General features: G+C 41.5%; 1 protein-coding gene across 4 annotated transcripts in view; it reads left to right on the top strand.

Moving 5' to 3' along the window:
* DLGAP2 (DLG associated protein 2) overlaps nucleotides 1-24248 on the top strand; it is a 738892-nt gene that overhangs the window by 655936 nt on the left and 58708 nt on the right. For all 4 annotated transcript variants that reach the window (XM_075340329.1, XM_075340327.1, XM_075340330.1 and 1 more), the window contains 2 exons: nucleotides 15057-15136; nucleotides 20936-21351. In XM_075340329.1, the coding sequence (XP_075196444.1) occupies nucleotides 15057-15136; nucleotides 20936-21351 (496 nt within the window). The remainder of the gene's footprint in view (nucleotides 1-15056; nucleotides 15137-20935; nucleotides 21352-24248) is intronic.

The following is a 24248-nucleotide window of genomic DNA, read 5'->3' as shown; positions in this document are numbered from 1 at the left end:
CCCAGGGCCCACGTGTCATTGTTATGTTATGACACACGAGTAATTAACAGGAAGTGAATTCACTCCCTTTTAATTACTTAACCATACGAAGATGGGGAGAGAGAAGCTAATGCTAATTGGTTGCAGGGCTCATGTTTTATAATGTCACTTGGGCCCCAGGAACAGGAGTTCCGTCATCGCTGGAACCGCACCAGAAGTGAATATAGGCTTGTTTATTTTTATGGGGGTGCACGTGGGGAATAAGAATGGGTTGTCAAGTAGTGGACAATCCCTTTAAAGTCTGCTTTCAATATGTACTATCAAATCTAGATTGTATGAAATGCCATAGAGAACAATCTCTTTCCAGTGCATCATGACTGCCATCTGTTGACCATAAGTTAAAATACATTTTAGAAATTCACATCTAATGTGAAATTGTACAAATGCTATCAGGATATCAAATGTCATTGAATTCAGTTTAAAAAAAAAAAACCTTAAACCCCCCTTCACCACCTAGCATGTTTTCACCTTCCTGATCAGGCCAATTTTTCAATTCTGAGCAGTGTCACTATATGAGGTAATAACTCTGGAAACGTTAAACAGACCAAAATGAGTTTGAGAGTGTTATTCATGACATATTGTAATTTATGATACTCATAAATTTAGGACAATATTTTTTTGTGTTTACTTGTTACAAGAAAGGAAATTTGGATAAAATTTTGAAAATGTTTCTATTTTCAAGCTTTGAATTTTTATGCCCTTAAACCAGAGAGTTATGTCACACAAAAAAGTTAACAAAAAACATTTCACACATGTCAACTGTACATCTGCATAATTTTTGAAATATTTTTTTTTGTTTGCTAGGAAGTTAGAAGGGTTAAAATTTTATCAACAATTTCTCATTTTTCTAACAAAATTTACAAAACCATTTTTTAATGACCATATGAAGAAACTTTGAGTGGCCTATATGACAAAAAGTACCCAAAAGTGACACCATTGGAAAAACATCACTCTTCAAACTGCTCAAAATCACATTCAAGAAGTTTATTAATACTTTAGTTACTTCACAGGAATGAATGCAATGTGGAAACATTTTTTTTTTAATTTCTCCCACAAAAATGTTGCTTTAACCCCAAAGTTCACATTTCACAAGGCTAACAGGAGAAAATGCACAATGCAATTTGTGTAATTTCTCCTGAGTGCACCGATACTCCATATGTGGTTGAAAACTACTATTTGGGCCCAAGGCTTGGTTCAGAACGGAAGGAGCACCATTTGACCCTTGGAACGCAAATTCGGCTAGAATTGATAGCGGACACCATGTTGCTTTTGCAAATACCCTGATTTTCCTATAAAGTGGAAATCTTGGAAACTAGATGTGTGGTTAGCAGCACTCCTAAACCACAGGTGCTTCACAAAATTTTATAACTTCAAGCAGTGAAAATAAAAAAAAAAATCACATTTTCCCTATAAAAATATTGCTTTAGCCCCCAATTTTTTTATTTTCACAGAGATAACAGGAGAAAATATGCCATACAATTTGTTCTGCAATTTCTCCAGAGTACGCTGATATCCTATATATGGTGGAAATCTACTGTTTTGGTCCATAACAGGACTCGGAAGGGAAGGAGCACCATTTGACTTTTCAAATGCAAATAGGCTGGAATTGATTGTGGATGCCATGTTGCGTTTTCAAAACCCCCACAGTGTCTAAACAGTGGAAACCCCCTAAAGTGACATCATTTTTTAAACTACACCCCTCAAAGAATTTACCTACAGGTGTGGTGAACACCTTGAACCCAACGGGTGCTTCACAGAATTTTATAACGTTGAGCCATGAAAATAAAAAATAAACATTTTCCCCAAAAATGTTGCTTTAACCTCAAATTGTTTATTTTCAGAAGAGTAACAGGAGAAAATGGACCATACAATTTGGTGTGTAATTTCTCCTTAGTACACCAATATGTGTTGAAAAACTACTATTTAGCACACAGCAGGGCTTGGAAGGGAAGGAGCGCTATTCCAGCACAAGAACAGACTACTGCAGTAACCATGTTGTATTTGAAGAGCTGCTATGGTGCCAAAACAGCAGAAACCACCCACATGAGACTCCATTTTGGAAAGTACACCTCTTGAGGAATTCATCTAGGGGTGTAGTCAGCATTTTAAACCCACAGATGATTCACAGAATTGTGTAACATTGGGCTGCGGAAATGAAAAATTATATTTTCACATTAAAATGTTGTTTTAGTCCCAAGTTTTTAATTTTAAAAACTACTATTAGGAGGAAATACACCTCATAATGTTACGCAATTTCTCCCGAGTTCATCAATATCCTATATGTGGTTAGAAATACTTTTTAGTCACAGTGCAAGGTTCAGAGGGGAAGGAGCACCATATTAAAATGCAGATTTTGCTAGAATGGTCATTTCACATTGTCAGAGCTCCTGAGGTGCCAGAATATCAGAACCCTCTATAAGTGACTGAACACATTTTACTAAATGCACTCCTCAGTGAATACATCAAGTGATGCAGTGAAGATATTGATACCATAGATGTATCAAAGAAGTTTATACCATACTATGTGAAGAACTAATAATTTTATCACTAAAATACTGTTTTAAACCCAAATGATTTACTCTTACAAAAGGGGAACATGCTAAAAAGGCCCAATAATTTGTTATACAATTTCTGCTTCACATGCCAATACCCCATATGAGAGCTGCAACACACATCCGTGAAAACCACGTCCGTGTGAAACGGGCCGTTTTTCGGGTCCGTTTTCCGTTTTTTAGGTCCGTTTTTATGGTATGTGTGGCCTGCGTATGTATCCCGTATGCTAGCCGTATGTGCGTGTGAAATGTCCGTGTGTGTGTGTGAAACTTAACTGACATGTGTTTGTGTTGTCCGTGTGGAATATCCGTGTGTGCTGTCGTTTACTACATGTCGGCAGACAGCAGACAGAGCAGCGGAATGAGAATGAACTCGGGTGAACTTCACCCGACTTCATTGTCATGCCGCAGCTCTGTCTGTGCCGTGTACTGATTAGCGGTCACCTGTGAAGGATTCACCGGTGACCGCTAATCCCCCGAGTGACTGAAGTGTCCCCCCTCTCTCATACTCACCGATCCCCGATCACCAGCGCTGCACGGCGTTCACACTGCTCCAGCGGCTTTTTCTAATTTGAAAAAGCCGGCCGCTCATTAAACAATCTCGTATTCCCTGCTTTCCCCGCCCACCGGCGCCTATGATTGGTTGCAGTGAGACACGCCCCCACGCTGAGTGACAGGTGTCTCACTGCACCCAATCACAGCAGCCAGTGGGCGTGTCACTATGGAGTATAGAAATAAATAAATAAATAATTAAAAAAAACGGCGTGCGGTTCCCCCCAAATTTAATACCAGCCAGATAAAGCCATACGGCTGAAGGCTGGTATTCTCAGGATGGGGAGCTCCACGTTATGGGGAGCCCCCCAGCCTAACAATATCAGTCAGCAGCCGCCCAGAATGGCCGCATACATTATATGCGACAGCTCTGGGACTGTACCCGGCTCTTCCCGATTTACCCTACTGCGTTGGCAAATCGGGGTAATAAGGAGTTAATGGCAGCCCATAGCTGCCAATAAGTCCTAGATTAATCATGTCAGGCATCTCCCCGAGATACCTTCCATGATTAATCTGTAAATTACAGTTAAAAAACACACACCCCCTAAAAATCTTTTATTAGAAATAAAAAACACTAACAAAGTCCCTCATCACCAATTTATTAACTCCGACAAAGCCCTCCATGTCCGGCGTAATCCACGGACCTCCAGCGTCGCATCCAGCTCTGCTGCATGAAGGTGACAGGAGCAGCAGAAGACACCGCCGCTCCTGTCACCTCCACGCAGCTAATGAAGGCAATAGCGCGATCAGCTGAGCTGTCACTGAGGTTACCTGGATCCAGCGGTGGATGCAGCGGTGGCCGCGGGCAACCTCAGTGACAGCTCAGCTGATCGCGCTACTCACCGCCGCTCCTGTCAGCTCCACGCAGCAACTGTGGTGAGTAGCGCGATCAGCTGAGCTGTCACTGAGGTTACCCGCGGCCAGCGGTGGCCGCGAGTTACCTGACTGACAGCAGCTGATCGCGCTACTCACCTCATTTGTTGCGTGGAGCTGACAGGAGCGGCGGTGTATTCTGCAGCTCCTGTCACCTGCATGTAACAGAGCTGGAAGCGACGCTGGAGGTCCGTGGATTACGTCGGACATGGAGGGCTTTGTCGGGGTTAAAAAATTGTCGATGAGGGACTTTGTTAGTGCTTTTTATTTCTAATAAATTATTTTTTCGGGTGTGTGTGTTTTTTAAATGTCACTTACAGATTAATCATGGAAGGAATCTCGGGGAGATGCCTGACATGAATAATCTAGGACTTATTGGCAGCTATGGGCTGCCAATAACTCCTTATTACCCCGATTTGCCAATGCACCAGGGCAAATCGGGAAGAGCCGGGTACAGTCCCAGAACTGTCGCATATAATGTATGCGGCAATTCTGGGCGGCTGCTGACTGATACTGTTAGGCTGGGGGACTCCCCATAACGTGGAGCTCCCCATCCTGAGAATACCAGCCTTCAGCCGTATGGCTTTATCTGGCTGGTATTGAAATTGGGGGGGACCGCACGCCGTTTTTTTTAATTATTTATTTATTTATTTTACTGCACAGTATAGACACGCCCACCGGCTGCTGTGATTGGATGCAGTGAGACAGCTGTCACTCAGCGTGGTGGGCGTGTGTGACTGCAACCAATCACAGGCGCCAGTGGGTGGGTAAAGCAGGGAATACGAGATTGATTAATGGGCGGCCGGCTTTTTCAAAATAGTAAAAGCCGCCGAAGTTTTTATAACAGCTGTGCAGCGCCACGCCGGAGATCGGGGAACGGTAAGTATGAGAGAGGGGGGGAACTGACCGACAGACAGCGAGAGGGACAGATAAGACAGAGAGACCGACCGACAGACATAGAGACCGACCGACGGACTGAGGGAGAGAACGAAACAGAAAAAGAAAAAAGACCGACATCACATGAAAAAAGCACAAAACGTACAGGGAGCAAACAGAGATGCGTCCGTGTCACTTGGACGTGCGCACAGACCCATTGACTTTCATTGGGTCCGTGCTGCGTGTTGCGTGCAGAAAACGGACATGCTGCCGTGCAAAACGCACACAGGTACAGATCACGGACACGGACAAACGGACATGCATCAAAAACGCACGTGGAGCTTTTATCATACAATAACATTGGTGCACGTTTGGCCGTGTCTCCAGTATACACGGAAACGGACCAAACACGCACGTGTTTCACGGATGTGTGTTTCAGGCCTAAGGCTGTGTTTGGCCACACTGTAGGGTTCGAGAGGTAAGGAGCACTATTTGACTTTTGTGGCCCAGATTTTTTTAGAATAGTTTGTGGACTCAATTTGCAGAGCTCCTGATGTACCTAAACAGTGGAAACACCCATCAAGTGAGCACTTCTTAAGGGCGCTTTACACGCAGCGACATCGCTAGCAATGTCTCCACCGAAAGCACGCGCCCCCATCGTTTGTGCGTCACGGGCAAATCACTGCCCATGGCGGACAAAATCGGTTGTACGCGTCACACGTACTTACCTTCCTAGCGACGTAGCTGTGGGCGGTGAACAGCCTCTTCTTAAGGGGGAGGTTCGTGCGCCGTCACAGCGACATCAACGGCCCGCCAATAGGAGTGGAGGGGTGGAGACCAGCCACATTAATTATACACCCACCTTGTTGCCGGCAGGACGCAGGTACATTGTTGTTCGTCGTTCCCGGGGTGTCACACATAGCGATGTGTGCTGCGTCAGGAACGATGAACAAACTGCGTCCAGCACCAGCAACAATATTTGGGAAATGAACGACGTGTCAACGATCAATGATTAAGTGAGTATTTTTGATCGTTAGCGGTCGCTCATAGGTGTCACACGCAATGACGTAGCTAACGTGGCCGGATGTGTGTCAAGAATTCTGTGACCCCAATGATACTTCGTTAGCGATGTCATTGCGTGTGAAGCGGCCTTTAGAATTTACACACACTGGGAATTCATCTATGGATGTAGTTACTATTTCTACGCTCTGGGCATTTTGCTGAAACAAACTCACAGTTAAAGTTGAAGAATGGAAATATACAATTGTAGTGCCCAATACATTGTAGTGCCCAATACACTGTGCCCAGTTTATGCTTCTGAAACCACACACCCATAAAATAAGTGCACTCTCCTCACTATGTTGATGTCAAACACGTGGATGCTAACTGCAGCTTAGGCACATTGGGGGCTCAGAAGGGAGGGTGGCATTTGGATTTAGAAGAGTAGATTTCACTAGATTTCTTTGATGGGAGCCAAGTCGCTTTTCCAGAGCCTTTGTGCTACCCGTAACTTGGACATAATCTATATTTCTGATAACAGCTGATGGACCCAAGTGGGGACTTGATTTTTTTGGGTTGAGTTGAAGCTTTTATTGATGGCATTTTGGGTACAGAACATTTAGGATCAGTTCACTTTTGTGCAGTGCTCTATACTGAGCACTTACATTGGGGTTTCCATGTAAATATCTAAAACCCAGATTAAGCCCCCAAAGGATCCACTCACTAATGAGGCAGGCGAAGGTACTCCAGGCTTCATTTGGTCTCTATTAACAAGCAAAATCTCAATTTGACCATACCAAGATTGATTATAAAAAGGTGAGGAGAAAAGTAAGTCACCTCACCCACACAACCTCCGTAGGTGAAACAAAAAACAAGAGAACAAGGAGTTTTTTGTGTACTAAGTAGTATATTTTTTATTATTATTATTATTATTATGTAAAATAATTTTTTGTAAAGATTTTTTTATGAGCAAACAAATAACAGCAGATGATGACAGACACATCTGAAAAACATGGAAGATAAAAAAGATAAAGGGGACACTAGGTAATTAGTACAGAACTGCAGTAAGGAAAAATTGGCCATGTGCCAAGGGATTGAAATTTCCACAAAAGGCAGGTGCTGTGGCCCACACATCAAAAGCACACATCAACAAAGTGCTATGTGCCAACAGAAAAATTGCAATGTACCCATAAGACTATCAAAAAATAGCAGCACTGAAAATAAGGTGCTAGGTGCAAGGAGGAAGGGTAACAAAGGGAGGCTGAAATAGTTGTATCAAAAGTAGTAAGTTTTAAAATCATGCAGTTAATAACAGCTTCCCCAAACAAAGTGTTAAAGTGCAACCATAGCAGAATTGGTGATGAGAGTACACTGGCGATGTGTAGGTCCCATACCGTCAGAGCAGTTCAGATCCTGTGAAGGTGTCCCTAGGAAGGCAAAATACCCCCCTCACCCACCCTCTGGTGTTCAGCGGTTTTATGAAAAAGCATAGTAGTATGCCATCTTTTTTTTCACTTAAGAGTTTAAATAGTGTGACACTTTTATAGATCGGGTTGTGTTGAACCCAGAAATACCAAATATGTTTAATTTGATTATTTTTTTTACATAAATATACGTATTTATTGGTATCTTTTTCTTTATTTTGTGATTTTTTATTTTTTTTTTATATCGTTACAATTCTTTTAAACTTTTTTTTTTTTTAAAACGTTTTACTTCATTCCTCTATGGGACTTTAGCTTTCATTACTCTGATCAGCACAGCATGGCAATGCATTATACCAGTCAGTAATGCACTGTTAGAAAACTCTTAAGGGTGCTTTACACGCTGCAACATCGCTAGCGATTGAAAGCGATGTCGAGCGCGATAGCACCCGCCCCCGTCGCTTGTGCGACATTTGGTGATCGCTGCCGTAGCGAACATTATCGCTACGGCAGCGTCACACGCACATACCTTGTCAGCGACGTCGCTGTGACCGCCGAACAATCCCTCCCTCAAGGGGGAGGTACGTTCGGCGTCATAGCGACGTCACTAAGCAGCCGGCCAATAGAAGCAGAGGGGCGGAGATGAGCAGGACGTAACATCCCGCCCAGCTCCTTCCTTCTGCACTGCTGGTGGACGCAGGTAAGGAGATGTTCGTCGTTCCTGCGGTGTCACACACAGTGATGTGTGATGCCGCAGGAACGACGAACAACATCGTAGCTGTGGCAGCAGCGATATTAAGGAAATGAACGACGTGTCAACGAGCAGCAATTTTTCACGTTTTTGTGCTCGTTGATCGTTGCTTATTTGTGTCACACGCTGCAATGCCGCTACCGGCACCGGATGTGCGTCACTAACGACGTGACCCCGACGATATATCGGTAGCGATGTCGCAGCCTGTAAAGCACCCTTTAGACCATGCATCTGGTATGGTCTAAATAGCTTGCCATAGCTGGGTGACCTGGAGGTTGTCATGATGACCTCTGGCTGCCATGGAAACGATGGGGCCCTTGTTATGACATTGCTAATCTGATGGCAGAGGGAGCACACCCTCTTTCTCAGCTCCCTAAATGTTGCAATTGATCTTGATAGTGGCATTTAGGAGGTTAAGCAGCCCAAGCACTGCTCCTGGCTGTGAGAGCGTCTATGATGCTTTGCCAGGCCTTTACTGGAGATGACTTCTGTTTTTGCTTGTTTATAGGTGTTTCTGCCTTCAGTTTTATCTTAATTAAGTGAAATGCCCACTTGATGGTGTTCAGATCTGTTGATTGGCTTGGCCATTGCAGAATATTTTACTGTTTTGACTTAAAAACTCCAGGGTTGCTTTTGCAGTATGTTTTGGGTAATTATCCATCTGTAATGTACAGTGCCATCCAATTAACCTTGCTGCATTTGGTTAAATCTGAGAAGAAATTATAGCCTTGTGCACTTCAGAATTCAGCTGCTTTTGTCTTCAGTCACATCATCAAAAAACTCTAGTGACCCAGTGCCATTGAACACCATGTATGCCCATGCCATCACACTGCCTCCACCATTTTTTACAGAGTATGTAGTGTGCTTTGGATCATTAGCTGTTCCAAGACTTTTCCATACTTTCTTCCTTTCATTATACTGGTACAGATTTCATCTATCCAAAGAACACTTTTCCAGAACTGGGCTGGCTTCTTCAGATATTTTGATTGCAAAGTCTAATCTGATCTTTCTATTTCTAAGGCCAATTAATGGTTTGCACCTTGTGATGAACCCTCTGTGTTTGCTCTCATGAAGTCTTCTCTTTATGGTAGACTTAGATATTGAGACTTCTACTTCATGGAGAGTGTTCTTTACTTGAGTTGATGTTGTGAACGAGTTTTTCTTCAGCATGGAAAGGATTCTGCGATCATCAACCATTGTTGACTTTCATGGACTTCCTGACTTTTTTAAGTTTCAAAGCTCACCAGTGAGATCTTTTATTTCTGAAGTATGTACCAAATGGTTGGTTTGGCCATTCCTAACATTTCTGCGATCTCTCTGATGATCTTTTTAAGCCTAATGTTACTCTTCTATTGAGAGCTGCTTTGACTGCATGTTGTAAGTTCTCAGCAACAGCTTCCAAATACAAATGCCACACCGGGAATCAGTTCCAGACCTTATACCTGCTTAAGTGATGATTGATTAATAAGGGAATATCAGCTGAGTTTAAAGTTTTACCTGCCATTGTAATTCTGTCTCTGATGGCAAGGATCTCTGCTGAAAAGTCTTAGTGATTAAAAGGAAGTTTAATTCTAAAAAAAAAAGACTCAGTGGCCAGTGTGAAAATTGCAAGACTACTATTTTTTTTCCTTTCTAAAGATTTTGACATGAAATTGGTAAAAAAAAAATGAAAAATATGTGTAAGAAAAAACCCTGATTAAAATAGTAGGTAGTTTTTTTGATAGTGTCTCTAAGTTTATCTGTTTCTATATGGTTTAACCTTTTCCTATCCAATAAAATTTCCTGTTCTGCCCATTGAAATCCTATTATAATTGGGAAAAAACGTCAAAACAGAATTTTGCAATATGAATGAATTAAAATAAATAAACAGAAAATCAATTTATTCAGATGTGAATGATAAACAAGGCAGTGGCCCGACAAAGGAGCGTAACTGAATTTTTGGAATGGCCTCCCCGGGGGGACTCAGGATAGGAAAAGGTTAAAGTGCAGATTATGGTGGTATTTTCACAATGTGCTTTACTCAACGTAAAATCTGCAGTGAAAACTCCATAACAAAAGAAAAACTACAGCATGCACCGAATTCTGTGTGGACTTTTTTATATATAAAAATTACAACTACATACATTACACTGTCATTGCCTATGGAATTTCAGTATTGAATTTGCAATATAAATCCACAGTACTGCTCTGAAACCTGCTTTGTCTCCCAAAAAATTGTTCTGTTGGATAGGAAAGACCATTCTATAGTCTCTTTGCCACCACCTGTGTATCAAAATCTTTTTGTGGGACAGAAGGATGGGCAGCAATAGGAGGCAGCTGAATAGTCAGCCTTCCCACTTAATATGCATTATACAAAGGGGATGAAAAGACCCCAAATTTGCTCTATATCGAATACACATCGTCAGCTGTTTTTTGGGTTTTTTTTATGGTAGGTCAAATTGAGAATTTTCTGTGCAAGTTTTTAGCTTTACTGCACCTCAGGCAGGGAAGCATAAATATATTTGTGTTTAAAGGGCCTTTCAATGACCCATTTGATTATGACTGACTTTATTTGCTTTCATTTCTCAAGATATAAGTAGAGCTGCTGTAATGATGAATTATTATACTGTATATGGTAATAGCTAAGCCCTTAGGTATATTACAATTTACATAAGTAAGCTTAGTATTTTTGTAGATATCAATATGCCGAGGCAAAAATAAAAAAAAAAAAAACAGGATGCTAATGAATTATACTTTCCTCTCCAACCCTAGGAACAAAAATAGAAACCAGTTTTACAAAAAAAAGCACAAGAATTTGTTGTGCTTTTGGAAATCATCAATCAAAAAGTCTCTAAAGCTTGAGAAATGTCAGAATACAAATTGCATATTTACTGCAGCAAACAGTGTAGATGGCTTCAGTGTCAGTGGAAGGTGTATATCCTGTTAAGTGTGTTATCAGCCAAGTAAGGCTAGTATCAATATAATCAAACTGTAGCTCAAATGCACAAAGGCACAAAATGAAGTTCGCAAGCATCTTTAGAAATATCATCCCAACATGTAACATCACATTTTGGCCTACAGAGACTTTTCTCTAACTCCAATGTACAAATCTTTAAAAATGCTTTGATGACCATTACCAACACCAGGATCTTTACAGGGAGACTGGTATACCAGCTACACATATACCCTTCCTGCCTTTTTGTTCAGCACTATTAAACATTAACATGTCTGCCTCCTGCTATCCCACCACCAATGCCTAAAAGTTCATATTGCAGATTTATTAAAAAACCTTTCTACCATGGCCCTAACCTTTCTCCCATATAGTAGATTTTGAGAAAAAGATGTGGTGATGTCTACATCCAAAAATATTTCCTCCATCCGAATAGCACATGTGTCCATATTCCAGAAAACAGCTACAAGATTTCATCTCCCTAGTAAAAATGAGTGTGTTTGAGAAGGATAAGCCTCAACTTTGCTGGGGATTCTTGATGGAGGTTGGAGTTTTCAAATATGGTGGGAAAAAAAACTATTATGGTAGGAAATCATCTATAAAAGCAATCTAATCTGTATGACTGATTTTCCTGCTTAGGCTAGTTTCACACTTCACACTTGCGTTGGACGGCTTCCGTAGCATTACGTTGTGTTACGCATGCAACAGATGCGTTGCATATAGTGGCACAACGGATGCTATGGATCGTACAAAACAACGGAAAGCTTTTTTTTTTTTTCACTTTTTTTTTTTCTTTACAGTTTTACCGGCAGCAGACTATTGTGAACGATCAGTTAATCGCTCTTAATAGCCGGCGGCCGGTGGCTCAGCTGAGCGCTGTTACTTGCCGGCAGCTGGGCATGCCGGCGGGCGAGCGCTCATCTGAGCGCTGTCACTTGCCGGCGGCCGGGCATGCCGGCGGGCGAGCGCTCAGCTGAGCGCTGGCACTTGCCGGCGGCCGGGCATGCTGGCGGGCGCTCATCTGAGCGCTGTCACTTGCCAGCGGCCGGGCATGCCGGCGGGCAAGCGCTCAGCTGAGCGCTGTCACTTGCCGGCAGCCGGGCATGCCGGCGGGCGAGCGCTCAGCTGAGCACTGTCACTTGCCGGCAGCCGGGCATGCCGGCGGGCGCTCATCTGAGCGTTGTCACTTGCCGGCGGCCTGGCATGCCGGTGGGCGAGCGCTCAGCTGAGCGCTGGCACTTGCCGGCGGCCGGGCATGCCGGCGGGCGCTCATCTGAGCGCTGTCACTTGCCGGCAGCCGAGCATGCTGGCGGGCAGGTGCTCAGCTGAGCGCTGTCACTTGCCGGCGGCTGAGCATGCTGGCGGGCGGGCGCTCAGCTGAACGTTCGGCCACTGCAAGACAAAATAAAGTTTTTTATTCAAAAAAAAAAAAAAAAAAGAGCATGCGCAGTGAAATCCTGAGGATTCCGCTGCTCAAAACAACGTTACATGCTGCATTCCTCTCGCTGGGCGGAAGCAACGGAGTGTCGCCCAGCGGAAGCAACGCAGGTCCTTTTGACACAATCCGTCACCCATACAAGTCTATGGGAAACAGCGGAATCCGTTAACGGATTCCGCTGTTTTCCAAAAGGGCGGATTGTAACGGAAGGAAAACAACGCAAGTGTGAAAGTACCCTTAATGGTGCATTCAAACATCAATGAAAACTGGTCAAAGCATAGACCGTAATGCATGGACTTGCCATAGCTTTCCTGATTTGAGCATCACAGCCTCATAGAGCTATATGAGGCTGTGACCTTCAGGTCGGGAGACCAGCGACCAGTCCATACATTGTGGTCTGGGCTTGGACCAATTTGCATAGACATCTGAATGCGTCTTTGGCCAGTATCACATATCTGGTGTTTTTTTTATCTTATATTGTATGTAAAAAACAATCAGTGGTCGGGATCCATTTTGGAGCTATGTTTTAAGACTCATTCAGATGTCCATGAAACTTGTTCTGAGTACTGACCTCAAACCACAGAATGGCCAAAAAGGCATAATCAATGTAATGGGTCCATTCCATGATTTACCTTTAAAAATATCACAAATGGCAAAAACAAACTTATTTGTGCAACCAGCGTTACCCAGGTTTTGTGCTCCACTCTCGTTTGAAAAGCATGAGGGATCTACAACAAAGCTTTTAGTACAGCTAATGCAGCTACCGTGTTTCCCCAAACATAAGACCTACCCCAAAAATGAGCCATAGCATGAGTTTTACAGGATTTTTGGAGTATACTTGAAATATAAGCCCTACTCAAAAAATAAGCCCTAGTTACAGTCAGGCTGGCGTTAGGGGTAGTCAGACTTTGCAATTTCGCTGAGCCCTACAGTCTTAGGAACCCCAGCCGTTGTGTTCCAAAGCTCAGATTGTTTAAGGACCTTTGGTGACTTCACAGTCATGTGACCAAAGGTCTCTTAATTGTATAAGTCTAAAAGAACTGAACAGGAAGCAGGCTGGCATGCAGGACTGTCATTAGGAGGAAAGGAGAGCAAACTGGGTCATTTCACAGGGCCCATTCTCATAGGGGCCCAAGGGTTTATGTCCTGATGATAACATTGTTTCAGGACCTTTGTGACATCACCTCATGTGACCAAAGGTTATTGAGGGAATCTGAAGCTGAAGAGACAGGCTAGTGTGTGTGTGTGTGTGTGTGTGTGTGTGTATGTATGCTGGATAGTAAGCGGTAGATAGACAGATAGATAGAAGACAAAAAAGAGGAAGCAAGGAAGCACTCCAGTGTACTTGCAATGAAACACAGTAGTTGAATAGCCCAGCAGCAGTGTTTCGGTTCAAATTAACCTTTCATTTGAACCAAAACATCACCACTGGGCTATTAAACTCCTGTTTTTCATTGCAAGTACACTGGAGTGCTGCCTCTTTTTTGTCTTTTATCTATAGCAAAGTGTTGTTGGTTTCTTTAGGAGCTTAGCATCCACCTTTTTCATTATAGTAGTGGTGCGGTTCTTTTTTTGTACAGATAGATAGATGATAGATAAGAGATATATAAATTGAAAGACACGTGTTACACACAGGGTTTGGAGAGCTATGTTGATGTCACAGAATGCAATATGACTATCTTTGAATAAATGTTGATTTTTTTTGTTTTTTTGTTTAAGAATTAATATGGATTGTTATTAATGGAAAAAAATAAGACATCCCCTTAAAATAAGCCCTAGTCCTTTTTTCAGAGCAAAAATATATGACTCTGTCTTATTTTCGAGAAAACACAATATTATTTTATTAGCACACAGCGTTATTTTTAATATTTTGATCTTCAGCATTATTTTTTTACATGTTTCAGCATTTTGGAGTCATTTTTTTTTTAACAATGAAGAAACCTTTAGCGGTTTTGAAGCAAAAATGCTAACAAAACAGTCAAAAAGATGCACAGGCATCTTTTAAGCCTTCCGATTTACTTCTAGTATAAAACATAGAGCGTGTTCAGAGATGAAAACCCTTGAAGAATGGTCAGCTCACTTTTTACCACTTGGCATCTTTGGAAACCTGAAGCTGTTAAAAACACTGAAAAAACTGAACATAGGAACAGCGGGTCATGCATATGTTCATGCTTTTAAGTGTTTAGTGTGCCATTTTCAAGTGGTTTTCTGATCTCACATTGCTTGTTCTCCAGTCCACCACTATTTCCTCCACAGACCATGAAAAAGGGAAGGTAGATCAGCTTTACATAGTTGGGAAAATCTCATTGAGAATCGCACACTAGATGTGTTTTTGTCTAACTTTTGTAACTTGGGTAAAGCCTCAGAAACATTATTTATCGCTATGGTACTCTTTCCATGTTATTTTCATCCTCCTAAGTAGATTTCAGTTGTTTATTTTTTTTCATAAAGTTGTAGGTATTTGAGTTTTTATTTACGTCTTTAATGCATAATGCGTTGCGAACAATTATCTTATATTGCCGATGTGTTATTTATGTAGAAATGTCTTTATAAAAGATAAGATCCAAGATCATTATCATATGCGATAAGTAAAGAATATTTCCATTCTATTTCTTTCTTAATGTAGGTGGAAGCTGCTGACTCGGATACAGAAAGCAAAGGAAGGGAATATCATTCTGTGGGGATTCAGGTAGAAGATGAGAAACGGTAAGATCAGCCATGTTTGCAATTCGAAGGTTTCACCATAGGTAGTTGTATTCATGACTCTGTTTTCTCAATGAAAGAGTTTTAACAAATTACACTATTTTATTTTGGTACATTGTTATTTCATTTTTTGGAATTTTTGAGTATTGTGCACTGTAAAACCCTTTTCACACTGCGTTCCTCTCCCTGTTCAGTGGTCCTATTGGGTCTTCTGTCCGAACTCTTGAAATAGCTACTGGACAGTATTCACTTGATAGAAAGGCAAATAGCAATGTGAATAAAGCAAAAATATTACGCCTAAAAAGTACCTTTTAATGATAAACCAATTAAAAAAGGTCAAGAAAAAGACCCTAAAGCGGGCTTTACACACTGCAATATCGGTCCCGATATCGCTAGTGTGGGTACCCGCCCCCATCTGTTGCGCGACACGGGCAAATCGCTACCCATGCCGCACAACATCGCCTAGACCCGTCACATATACTTACCTGCCCGGCGACGTCGCTGTGACCGGCGAACCGCCTCCTTTCTAAGGGGGCGGTCCGTGCGGCGTCACAGCGACGTCACTGAGCGACCGCCCAATAGCAGCGGAGGGGCGGAGCTGAGCGGGATGTAACATCCCGCCCACCTCCTTCCTTCCGCATAGCGGCCGGGAGGCAGGTAAGGACAGCTTCCTCGTTCCTGCGGCATCACACATAGCGATGTGTGCTGCTGCAGGAACGAGGAACAACCTCGTTACTGCTGCAGTAACGATTTTTGAGAATGGACCCCCATGTCACTGATGAGCGATTTTGCACGTTTTTGCAACGATGCAAAATCGCTCATCGGTGTCACCCGCAACGGCATCGCTAATGCGGCCGGATGTGCGTCACCAATTCCGTGACCCCAACGAGTTCGCATTAGCGATGTCGTAGCGTGTAAAGCCCCCTTTAGATTAAAACAGACATAGACAATTGTACATAAATCATTTCAAGGAGTAAGTGACCTCAGGCATTGATCACCCCTTGGGAACAAGATCTGCCCGTCACTTCGCAAATAAATGGTCCTGGACAAATATATGAAGGACCAACCTGCTGCCCATTAAAAAGCAACTCCATTGCAAGTATAGAGAAAGGGAATCCATTGTAATATCCCCTCCTTATAAAGAGTAACACTGCTGGATGATGTGGCTTAACCAAAATCAGATAGCCTGGTCCTCTTCCTTGTGACTCAGGATCCTTATCACCAAACCATAACAGAACGCACTGTCTCTCAACGCATTTCCAAAATCATCAGGGGAGATATGTATTTAGTAATTATGGTCAGACATGACCCCTATGTGTAGCACATATTTTCAAAACCACAGGTCTATCCTGGGCAAAGCCACCTTGGCCACTTTTAATTTTTGCTCTTTTGTTTTTTCTGCCACTTCTTCCAAGATTAAGTACCGTAACTTATTTTAGTTTTTCTTGTTACAGCCATGTGAGGATTCACTTTTGTTTGTAGACTAAGCTGTAGTTTTGAATGACACCATTCAATTTTCCATACAGTATCCTGGAATATGGTTAAAACAATTCCAAGTACAGTAACATGGTGGAAATAGAAACACAATTCCTCCATTATTTGTATTCATTCTGCTGTAAAAATCGCCTGTCAATTTGATTCTGAAAATTAATATGATTATGGTGGTTTTATTATTTTTTTTATTGTTCACCTGATGAAAAAAGATAAAAATCACAAATTTGTTAAAAAAAAGAAAAGTGAATTAAAAAACTAAAGGTTTGTTTTGCCTTTTTATGAGACACACAATTTTTTTTTTTACACAGATGAATCCTGCCAGCATCTACCAAGTATGGTGCAGGCCTCCTAAGCCTGTTCCATGCATGTGAACCTTATGGTGGATGTACAATTAAAGGGAATCTGTCACCATATTGACCTATCTAATATGGGCATACAGGTTATAGAATGCTGAAAAAAGTCATACCTATATGTCTCATATCAGAAGCTGTGTTGTGGATAAATCATCTTTTATCACTTTATATATATGAGCTCTTCCAGGCTTTTGCAATACAGTAGAGCTCACAGAGCTGCAAAAAATGTGTTAGCAGTAAACAAATTTAATTTCTCCTGTCCTGTGTTAGTTACTTTTCTCATACTGGTAATGCCCCTTTTATTTAAAATAATTTCTAGAGTACTGGAGATGAAGTTATCTTCTGGTCAGCGTCTGCCCTATAGCCTGGAAGATCTCATTTACTTAAATTGATAAAAGAAGATTTATCCACATCAAAGCATGTGATATGAGGCATACAGGTAGGACTTTTTCACCATTCTACAGCCTGTATGCCCATATTAATAATTTAGATATTGACCATATTAATAATTCCCTTTAAATCCAACATCATGATAGGATTAAACCTTTCATTACCTATTAGTTACCGGTATGGTATGTGATAGGTCATGTCTGTCCTTTTACTGCAAAACATACGGCTGCACACTAAAATGCTAACAATGAATAAGGGAACTCTGGTACTGCATTACTGCTATGGGAATATTTGAAAAAAAAAGTGATATTTAGCATACTTTTACTGCAGGCTAGCACAGCAAGCTCAAGTGATTCCCCACATGTGTCAGCTGATCCGATCAGCTGACATGTGCAACTAACAGGCGCGGGTAGATCTCCAGCAAGAGTCAGTGTGTGTAATACTTTGGGTGGGGTGTGTGACACTTACTGCTTTCTTCGGGTTGGTGTCCATCACCCCACTGCTGGTCCCCGTTGTAGACGCAATAGATTAACATGTGACACCAAAGTACTCTTGGTAAAGCAAAACGTGAACAGTTTATTCTTTACACACTATGATAGAAATGGCCTCGTTTCTGACAGTTCTGCGGTTACTGTTTCTTTGGAGTTCTCTATCTCGACCTATCCCCACTATTTTGGATCAAGTTCACAAGCTACCGGGCATCTGTATCCATTCCCCCCCGCCATTCTTCTCTCTGCTGTCTGCTTCTGTGTCCCAATGGCTGTCTAATCATGTGACTTCCCTGAGCTTCCTGTAGCCTTCAGATCTTAAAGAGGTTACTTCAGGGTTTTCTGACTGGCTCCCGACACAATGCCACTTCTTTACTCCTCAATCTCTTCTGTAGAACTCTCTCTTACCAGTCCCGTCTCTAACCACTGGCCAGCTGTCACTCTTCCCCTTTCTTAGCTAACATCTAATCCACTGCTGCCCTTACCCAACCGCTAGGTGACACCGTCCACCGACCATTATCAAATACATTAACAACATACTTGGTACCTAAAACACATTATCTTTACAACACAGACAAATAGCATAAAAGAGTAGGGGGGACACAAAACACCTCCTACACTATATTGACGGCAAAATAAAAAAGTTATGGCTCTTGGAAGACAGGGAGTTAAAAACGAAAATGAAAAAAGAAAATTGTCGGGTGATGAAAGGGTTAACAATACCTTGCTGTTTGTAAAGACATGGATGTCTTTATCTCCACTGACTCATTTGTTTTAATAAACACTGCATTAAATTAAAATTCTGGAATACCTTTTCTTAGAACTTGTTGTTCCTTCTCTCAGTAGAACATTCATGATTTGGCAGTTTGCAGTAAGTGACTGCAGACCTTTTCTTTTCAGCCAGAAGAACCCAAATGTGATGAAATTAGTGGCATTAATTTATGATATTTCCAAACCAGATTAACCATGCTGCGGATATAAAAGTCTGCAGAGTTTTCATCTTTTCTTTGGGAAAAAGTCCACAGTATGAGATGAAATTTGATAAATATCATATCCTTGTTTTCTTCACTTTAATTAGATTTTACTTGTGCAGACCATGGTATGAAGTTACCTTAAGGCTATGTTCATATTTCCAGTAGTTATTTTGTTTTTTGGACTTGTTTTTGGATAAAATTATCCAATTACTGTATTCATTCAAATATGTATGTTGTGTATGTACATTGAAGTTTATGTGAAGTGCATCACAGTAGGTCTTCATCTCTTCTGTCATCCATTAACAGATCCATTTTTTTTTAGGCATCGCATATGCTCAGAACACTATAGGTGTTCATAGACATCTTTAGTAGAATCGGATCTGCTGAAAACAGAACAGAACAAAAACAGATGCAAAATAAAAGCCAAAGTATGCTTTGGTTTTTGCTATGTGTGCAACAGAGTCTTTTTTTGCTACTGGACCAGTTCCGAAAAGATAAAAACTAGACATATAAATAGCTTAAAGAAGCACTCCCATCAAACTTTTTGTCCTCTTAATATATTGCAATCATCATATTATATAGCACTCTGTACGTGCAATTGCTCATTTTGCCCTTCTACCCAGTTAATTATTCTCTTTTCTGTTAGTTGATGATATCGTGATTATATCAGCTGAATCCTTCTAAGCTTTAAGTAGAAACAGTAAGGCTATGTGCCCACGGACTTTGCCGCAGGTTTGTCCACAGGTTTACCGCACCTGCTGCTCGGAATCCGCAGCTATCCATTGCTGCGGAATTCGAGCATTTTTGTTGTGATAAACCTGTGGGACAAGTGCGGAAATACCTATGGAATTCTCTCCCTGTATCTCCATAATGGATGAGCGGGAATTCCGCAGATATTTCCGCATGAATAATTGATATGCAGTTACACGTGGCTGCAGGATATCCACAGCATATTCTGCAGCTACACATATCACAGTATTGATACAGCACTCCCCAAATCCCATAGGGTAACATGGGGAGTGTCTGTACTTGCGTAAACCTGCGGATTTATCTGGAAAATCCAAATAAATCTGTGGGTTTTTTGCAGCAAAATCGTGGGTATGTTGTCCTGTGAGCACATAGCCTTATGCGGGCGTCACACGAGACGATCTCTCGTGCGATGTGTCGTCGGGGTCACGGTTTTCGTGACGCACATCCAGCATCGTTCACGACGTTGTCTCGTGTGACACCTACGTGCGACTCCAAATCGGTTATAAATCGTGGATCGTGTACTCATCGCTCATTATTAAAAAATTGTTTAATCTTATTTGTGCAGGTTGTTCATCGTTCCTGGGGCAGCACACGTTGCTCCGTGTGACACCCCGGGAATGATGAACACAGCTTACCTGCGTCCCGCGGCACCCGCCGGCTATGAGGAAGGAAGGAGGTGGGCGAGATGTTTACGTCCCGCTCATCTCCGCCCCTCCGTTTCTATTGGCCGGCGGCTCTGTGACGTCGCTGTGACGCCGAACGTCCCTCCCCCTTCAGGAAGAGGATGTTCGCCGCCCACAGTGAGGTTGCTCAGCAGGTAAGTAGGTGTGACGGCGGTTTAACGACTTTGTGCGACACGGGCAGCGATTTGCCTGTGACGCACAATCGACGGGGGCAGGTACGATCGCTCGTGCAATCGCACAATAGATCGTACCATGTGAAGCCCGCATTAGTCTCTTTTCCTGCATGAGTCATCATTAGGACTACAATTCAATATCACTGCAAAGTTGCTGGCAGGAGAAAGGAGCAGAACAGCTGCGTCAATAGGAGAAAGGGAGGATGACTCATGCAGTGTAAAGAGGCTTCCTGTTTCTACGTAAAGCTGAGAAGGATTGAGCTAGTCTGTTTTTAATCACATGATGTCATAGACCTAATGGAAAATAGAAGAATTAACTGGGTAGAAAGGCAAAATGAGGAACTACACAGTGCCATATAATATGATGACTGCAATATTTTAAGAGGACAAAAACTTTGAAGGGAAAGATTCTTTAACAGTGTTTAATGTGCTACAAACTATCTACATCTACAACTTATTGTAAAATAATGTACTTTCTTCATTTCCCATATCTGTAGCCAAGGACGTTTCAAGAGGTCAAACAGTGTAACAGCAGCTGTTCAAGCGGATTTAGAATTAGAAGGTTTTCCAGGTCATATCACAATGGAAGATAAAGGCCTCCAGTTTGGATCCTCATTTCAAAGACATTCTGAACCTAGTACTCCAACTCAGTATGGTGCAGTAAGAACAGTACGGACTCAGGGTTTGTTTAGCTACAGGGAAGATTACAGGTCACCTGTGGACACGTCAAATCTACCCCCACCAGATCCTTGGCTAGAGCCTGCTCATGATGTAGTGGACTCAGGCAGAATATCACCCAGTCGACAGGATGGAACATGGTTTATGAAGTTGCTTCATTCTGAAACAAAAAGAATGGAAGATTGGTGTAAGGACATGGAGAGGGAAGCAGAGGAGAATGACCTTTCAGAAGAAAGTAAGAAATCTTTATCTTTATTTTACCTTCTGGTCTGTTACCATTTGTCATATTTGTATAATATACTGTTAATAATTTCATCATGCGTTTCTTTGGTAAATACAAAAATGAATAAACGTTCAACAAGTGCAAAAGAACTAATGGTCTAATCGATAAATTGAAATGATTACGTATTCAGTAAAATGTATTTAGTGTTAGCGGTTTATCTGTCCAGATACATTTTTAATTCAGTACAATCCATAAAGGCCTGAAAGGGCCACCTGTAGGCTACCAAACCTATAGAAGTCAGTGTCTGATGTAGAAGCTTGGAGGTTATGAATAACTACTTATTTCAATGACTGCTCCTCAAGAGCTGTAACTGGTCTTAGAAACTCATGTTTGTACTGCATACTACAATTACAGGATTATGTCTAGTGGTGTATATATTACTTATTTTCTATTCAGTTAGTATAATAGATTTCACTGTTTGTTCTCTTCATAAACGTTTCCCGCTGACAGCTGACACACATTATGTATACAAAATATGGTAACATAGCAAGCTCACATTACACTTACTTATGCTCAATTTATAATCCAAAGCTTATTGAAGAAGAGTGTACATGTCCAATAGCGTGATGCTATTATGATAAATAGTGACGGTCTACCTATTCCCACAGGGGGCAATTACCGTAACTCTTGAATAATTCCATTTAGAGCAAGACATATGTAGTTACAGTGCCTTGCAAAAGTATTTACCCATTGGCCTTTTTCGTATTTTGCTACCTCACAACCTGGAATTTCATTGGGTTTTTTTGAGGGTTTGCATGAGTTTGTGTAAAGAACATGCCTACAACTGTGAATTTGTTATTCTTTGTATTGTTAAGCATACAACAAATAGGACAAAATAACTAAAAACTTCAGTTTGCATAACTATTCACCCCCCTAAAGTCAGTACTTTTTAGAGGCTCCTTTTATGGCAATTACAGCTGCAATTTGCTTTGGATAGGTGTCTATGAGCTTTCCATATTTTGCCACTTGAATTTTTGACCATTCCTCAAGGCAAAACTGTTCCAGCTTATTCAAGATAGATGGTTTCCTCTGGTGAAGAGCAACCTTCAAGTCTAAAAGAGAAAAGAAAAAATAGTTTTCAGCCTACCGTAATGCCTGTAATATGGATTCAATTGTGATGCACGGATACTCCCAGGATGGAGCAACAGCAAAAATAGTAGATAGATTCCAGCACCAATTAGGATACCATCCAAAAATTATGTAAAAAATAGAAAATTATTTATTGGATCTTCATGTTAAAAATATGAACACACAATTTAAAAGTCCATAAATAACACTGACAAGATCTTATCTTTAGATCCGAAACGCGTTAGGTGTTATGTATGGACTTTTAAATTGTGTGTTCATATTTTTAACATGAAGATCCAATAAAGAATTTTCTATTTTTTACATAATTTTTGGATGGTATCCTAATTGGTGCTGGAATCTATCTACAATCTTCAAGTCTGACCACAGATTCTCAGTTGGATTAAGGTTTAGGCCTTGACTAGGCCACTCCAATATTTATACGTTTCCTTTTAAACTACTCGAATGTTGCTTTAGCAGAAAGCTTTTAGTCATTGTCTTGTTGGAAGGTGAACCTCCATCCCAGTCTCAAATCACTGGTAGACTGAAACAGGTTTTGCTCAAGAATATCCGTGTCTTTTGCACCATCTATCTTCCTCTTGACTTGGACTATTTTCCCTGTCCCTGCTGTTGAAGAACATCCCCAACAGCATGATACTGCCAGCACCTGGTTTGACTGTTTGGATGGTGTTCTTTGGGTGAAATAGAGAAGGAAAATCCGCAGATGTTCAAGTTCAGCGGGTCCAGCGGGACTTTAAAAAAAGTATGGTTTGATACCAGACTTGACATGAGACGCTAAACCCCATATACAGTAAGTCTATGAGAACCCGAACTTGAATGTTATAAAATGGTGTTAGTAAGGGCTGAAAGTTGCAAAAGGAAATAAAATATGGATTAAAGCAGGACAGTTATACTTACCGAATTTGTCACACTGCTTTCGGTTCCGCTCATTAACTTTCATGACTATTCCCTGCTTCCCCTGCACAACCTCTGTGACAATGTTTGTGATTGGTTGCAGTCAGACTGCTGGCATCTGTGATTGGTTGCCCTCACACTAGCTATCCAGGTCCCAGAAGTGAAGTATTAAAATAAATAAATAATTGAAAAAATGGCATAGGATCCGCCGTATTTAGATACCCAGCACCGATAAAGCAGGCAGCTGGAGGCTGTAGCCCCAAGCTGTGTGGTTATCTTGGCTGTGTATCGAAATAGGAGAGACGCCATGTGGCTTTTTAAATAATATAAATAAATAATTTTACAAAAAGGCTGTGTTCCTCTCCCCATTTTGATACGCAGCCACAATAATTCGAACAGCTGTTCACTGGTATTCTGAGACTGGAACTGTATGTCCTTCGAGTGCAGAGACCAGCAAGCTCATGTTATCTTCCATTTCTTCATTTAAGATGATTGTTCACCAAACCTGATACTTTTTTTTTCTTAAATAAGCAATATCTTAAAATTTAAGGAATTGCTTATGGAAATTCCTGGTATATAAGTGTATGTAGGCTTACATTATTGTTTTTGTGTTTGGTGGACATCTTATTTTCTTGATCTATTCAATATCTTATAAGATCAGATGTTATGTGCTCCATGAAAACACATGGAACCGACCTGCAATTGTGCAGTGGCCATACAGAAAATAAATGAAAGGGGTTATCCAGCTTATTTTGACTCTTTTTTTATTATTTCCCTATTGGGCTACATTGGGGCAGGTAAGTAGATAGTGACCACTTACCTGCCCTGCTGTCAGCCCCTCTCCCCTGGCTTACAGTAGTCATGTGACC

The sequence above is a fragment of the Anomaloglossus baeobatrachus genome, chromosome 3 (genome assembly GCF_048569485.1).
Source record: "Anomaloglossus baeobatrachus isolate aAnoBae1 chromosome 3, aAnoBae1.hap1, whole genome shotgun sequence".
NCBI lineage: Eukaryota > Metazoa > Chordata > Amphibia > Anura > Aromobatidae > Anomaloglossus > Anomaloglossus baeobatrachus.
The sequence above is the reverse complement of the archived record's forward strand: the minus strand, read 5'-3'. Positions and strand labels throughout refer to the sequence as shown.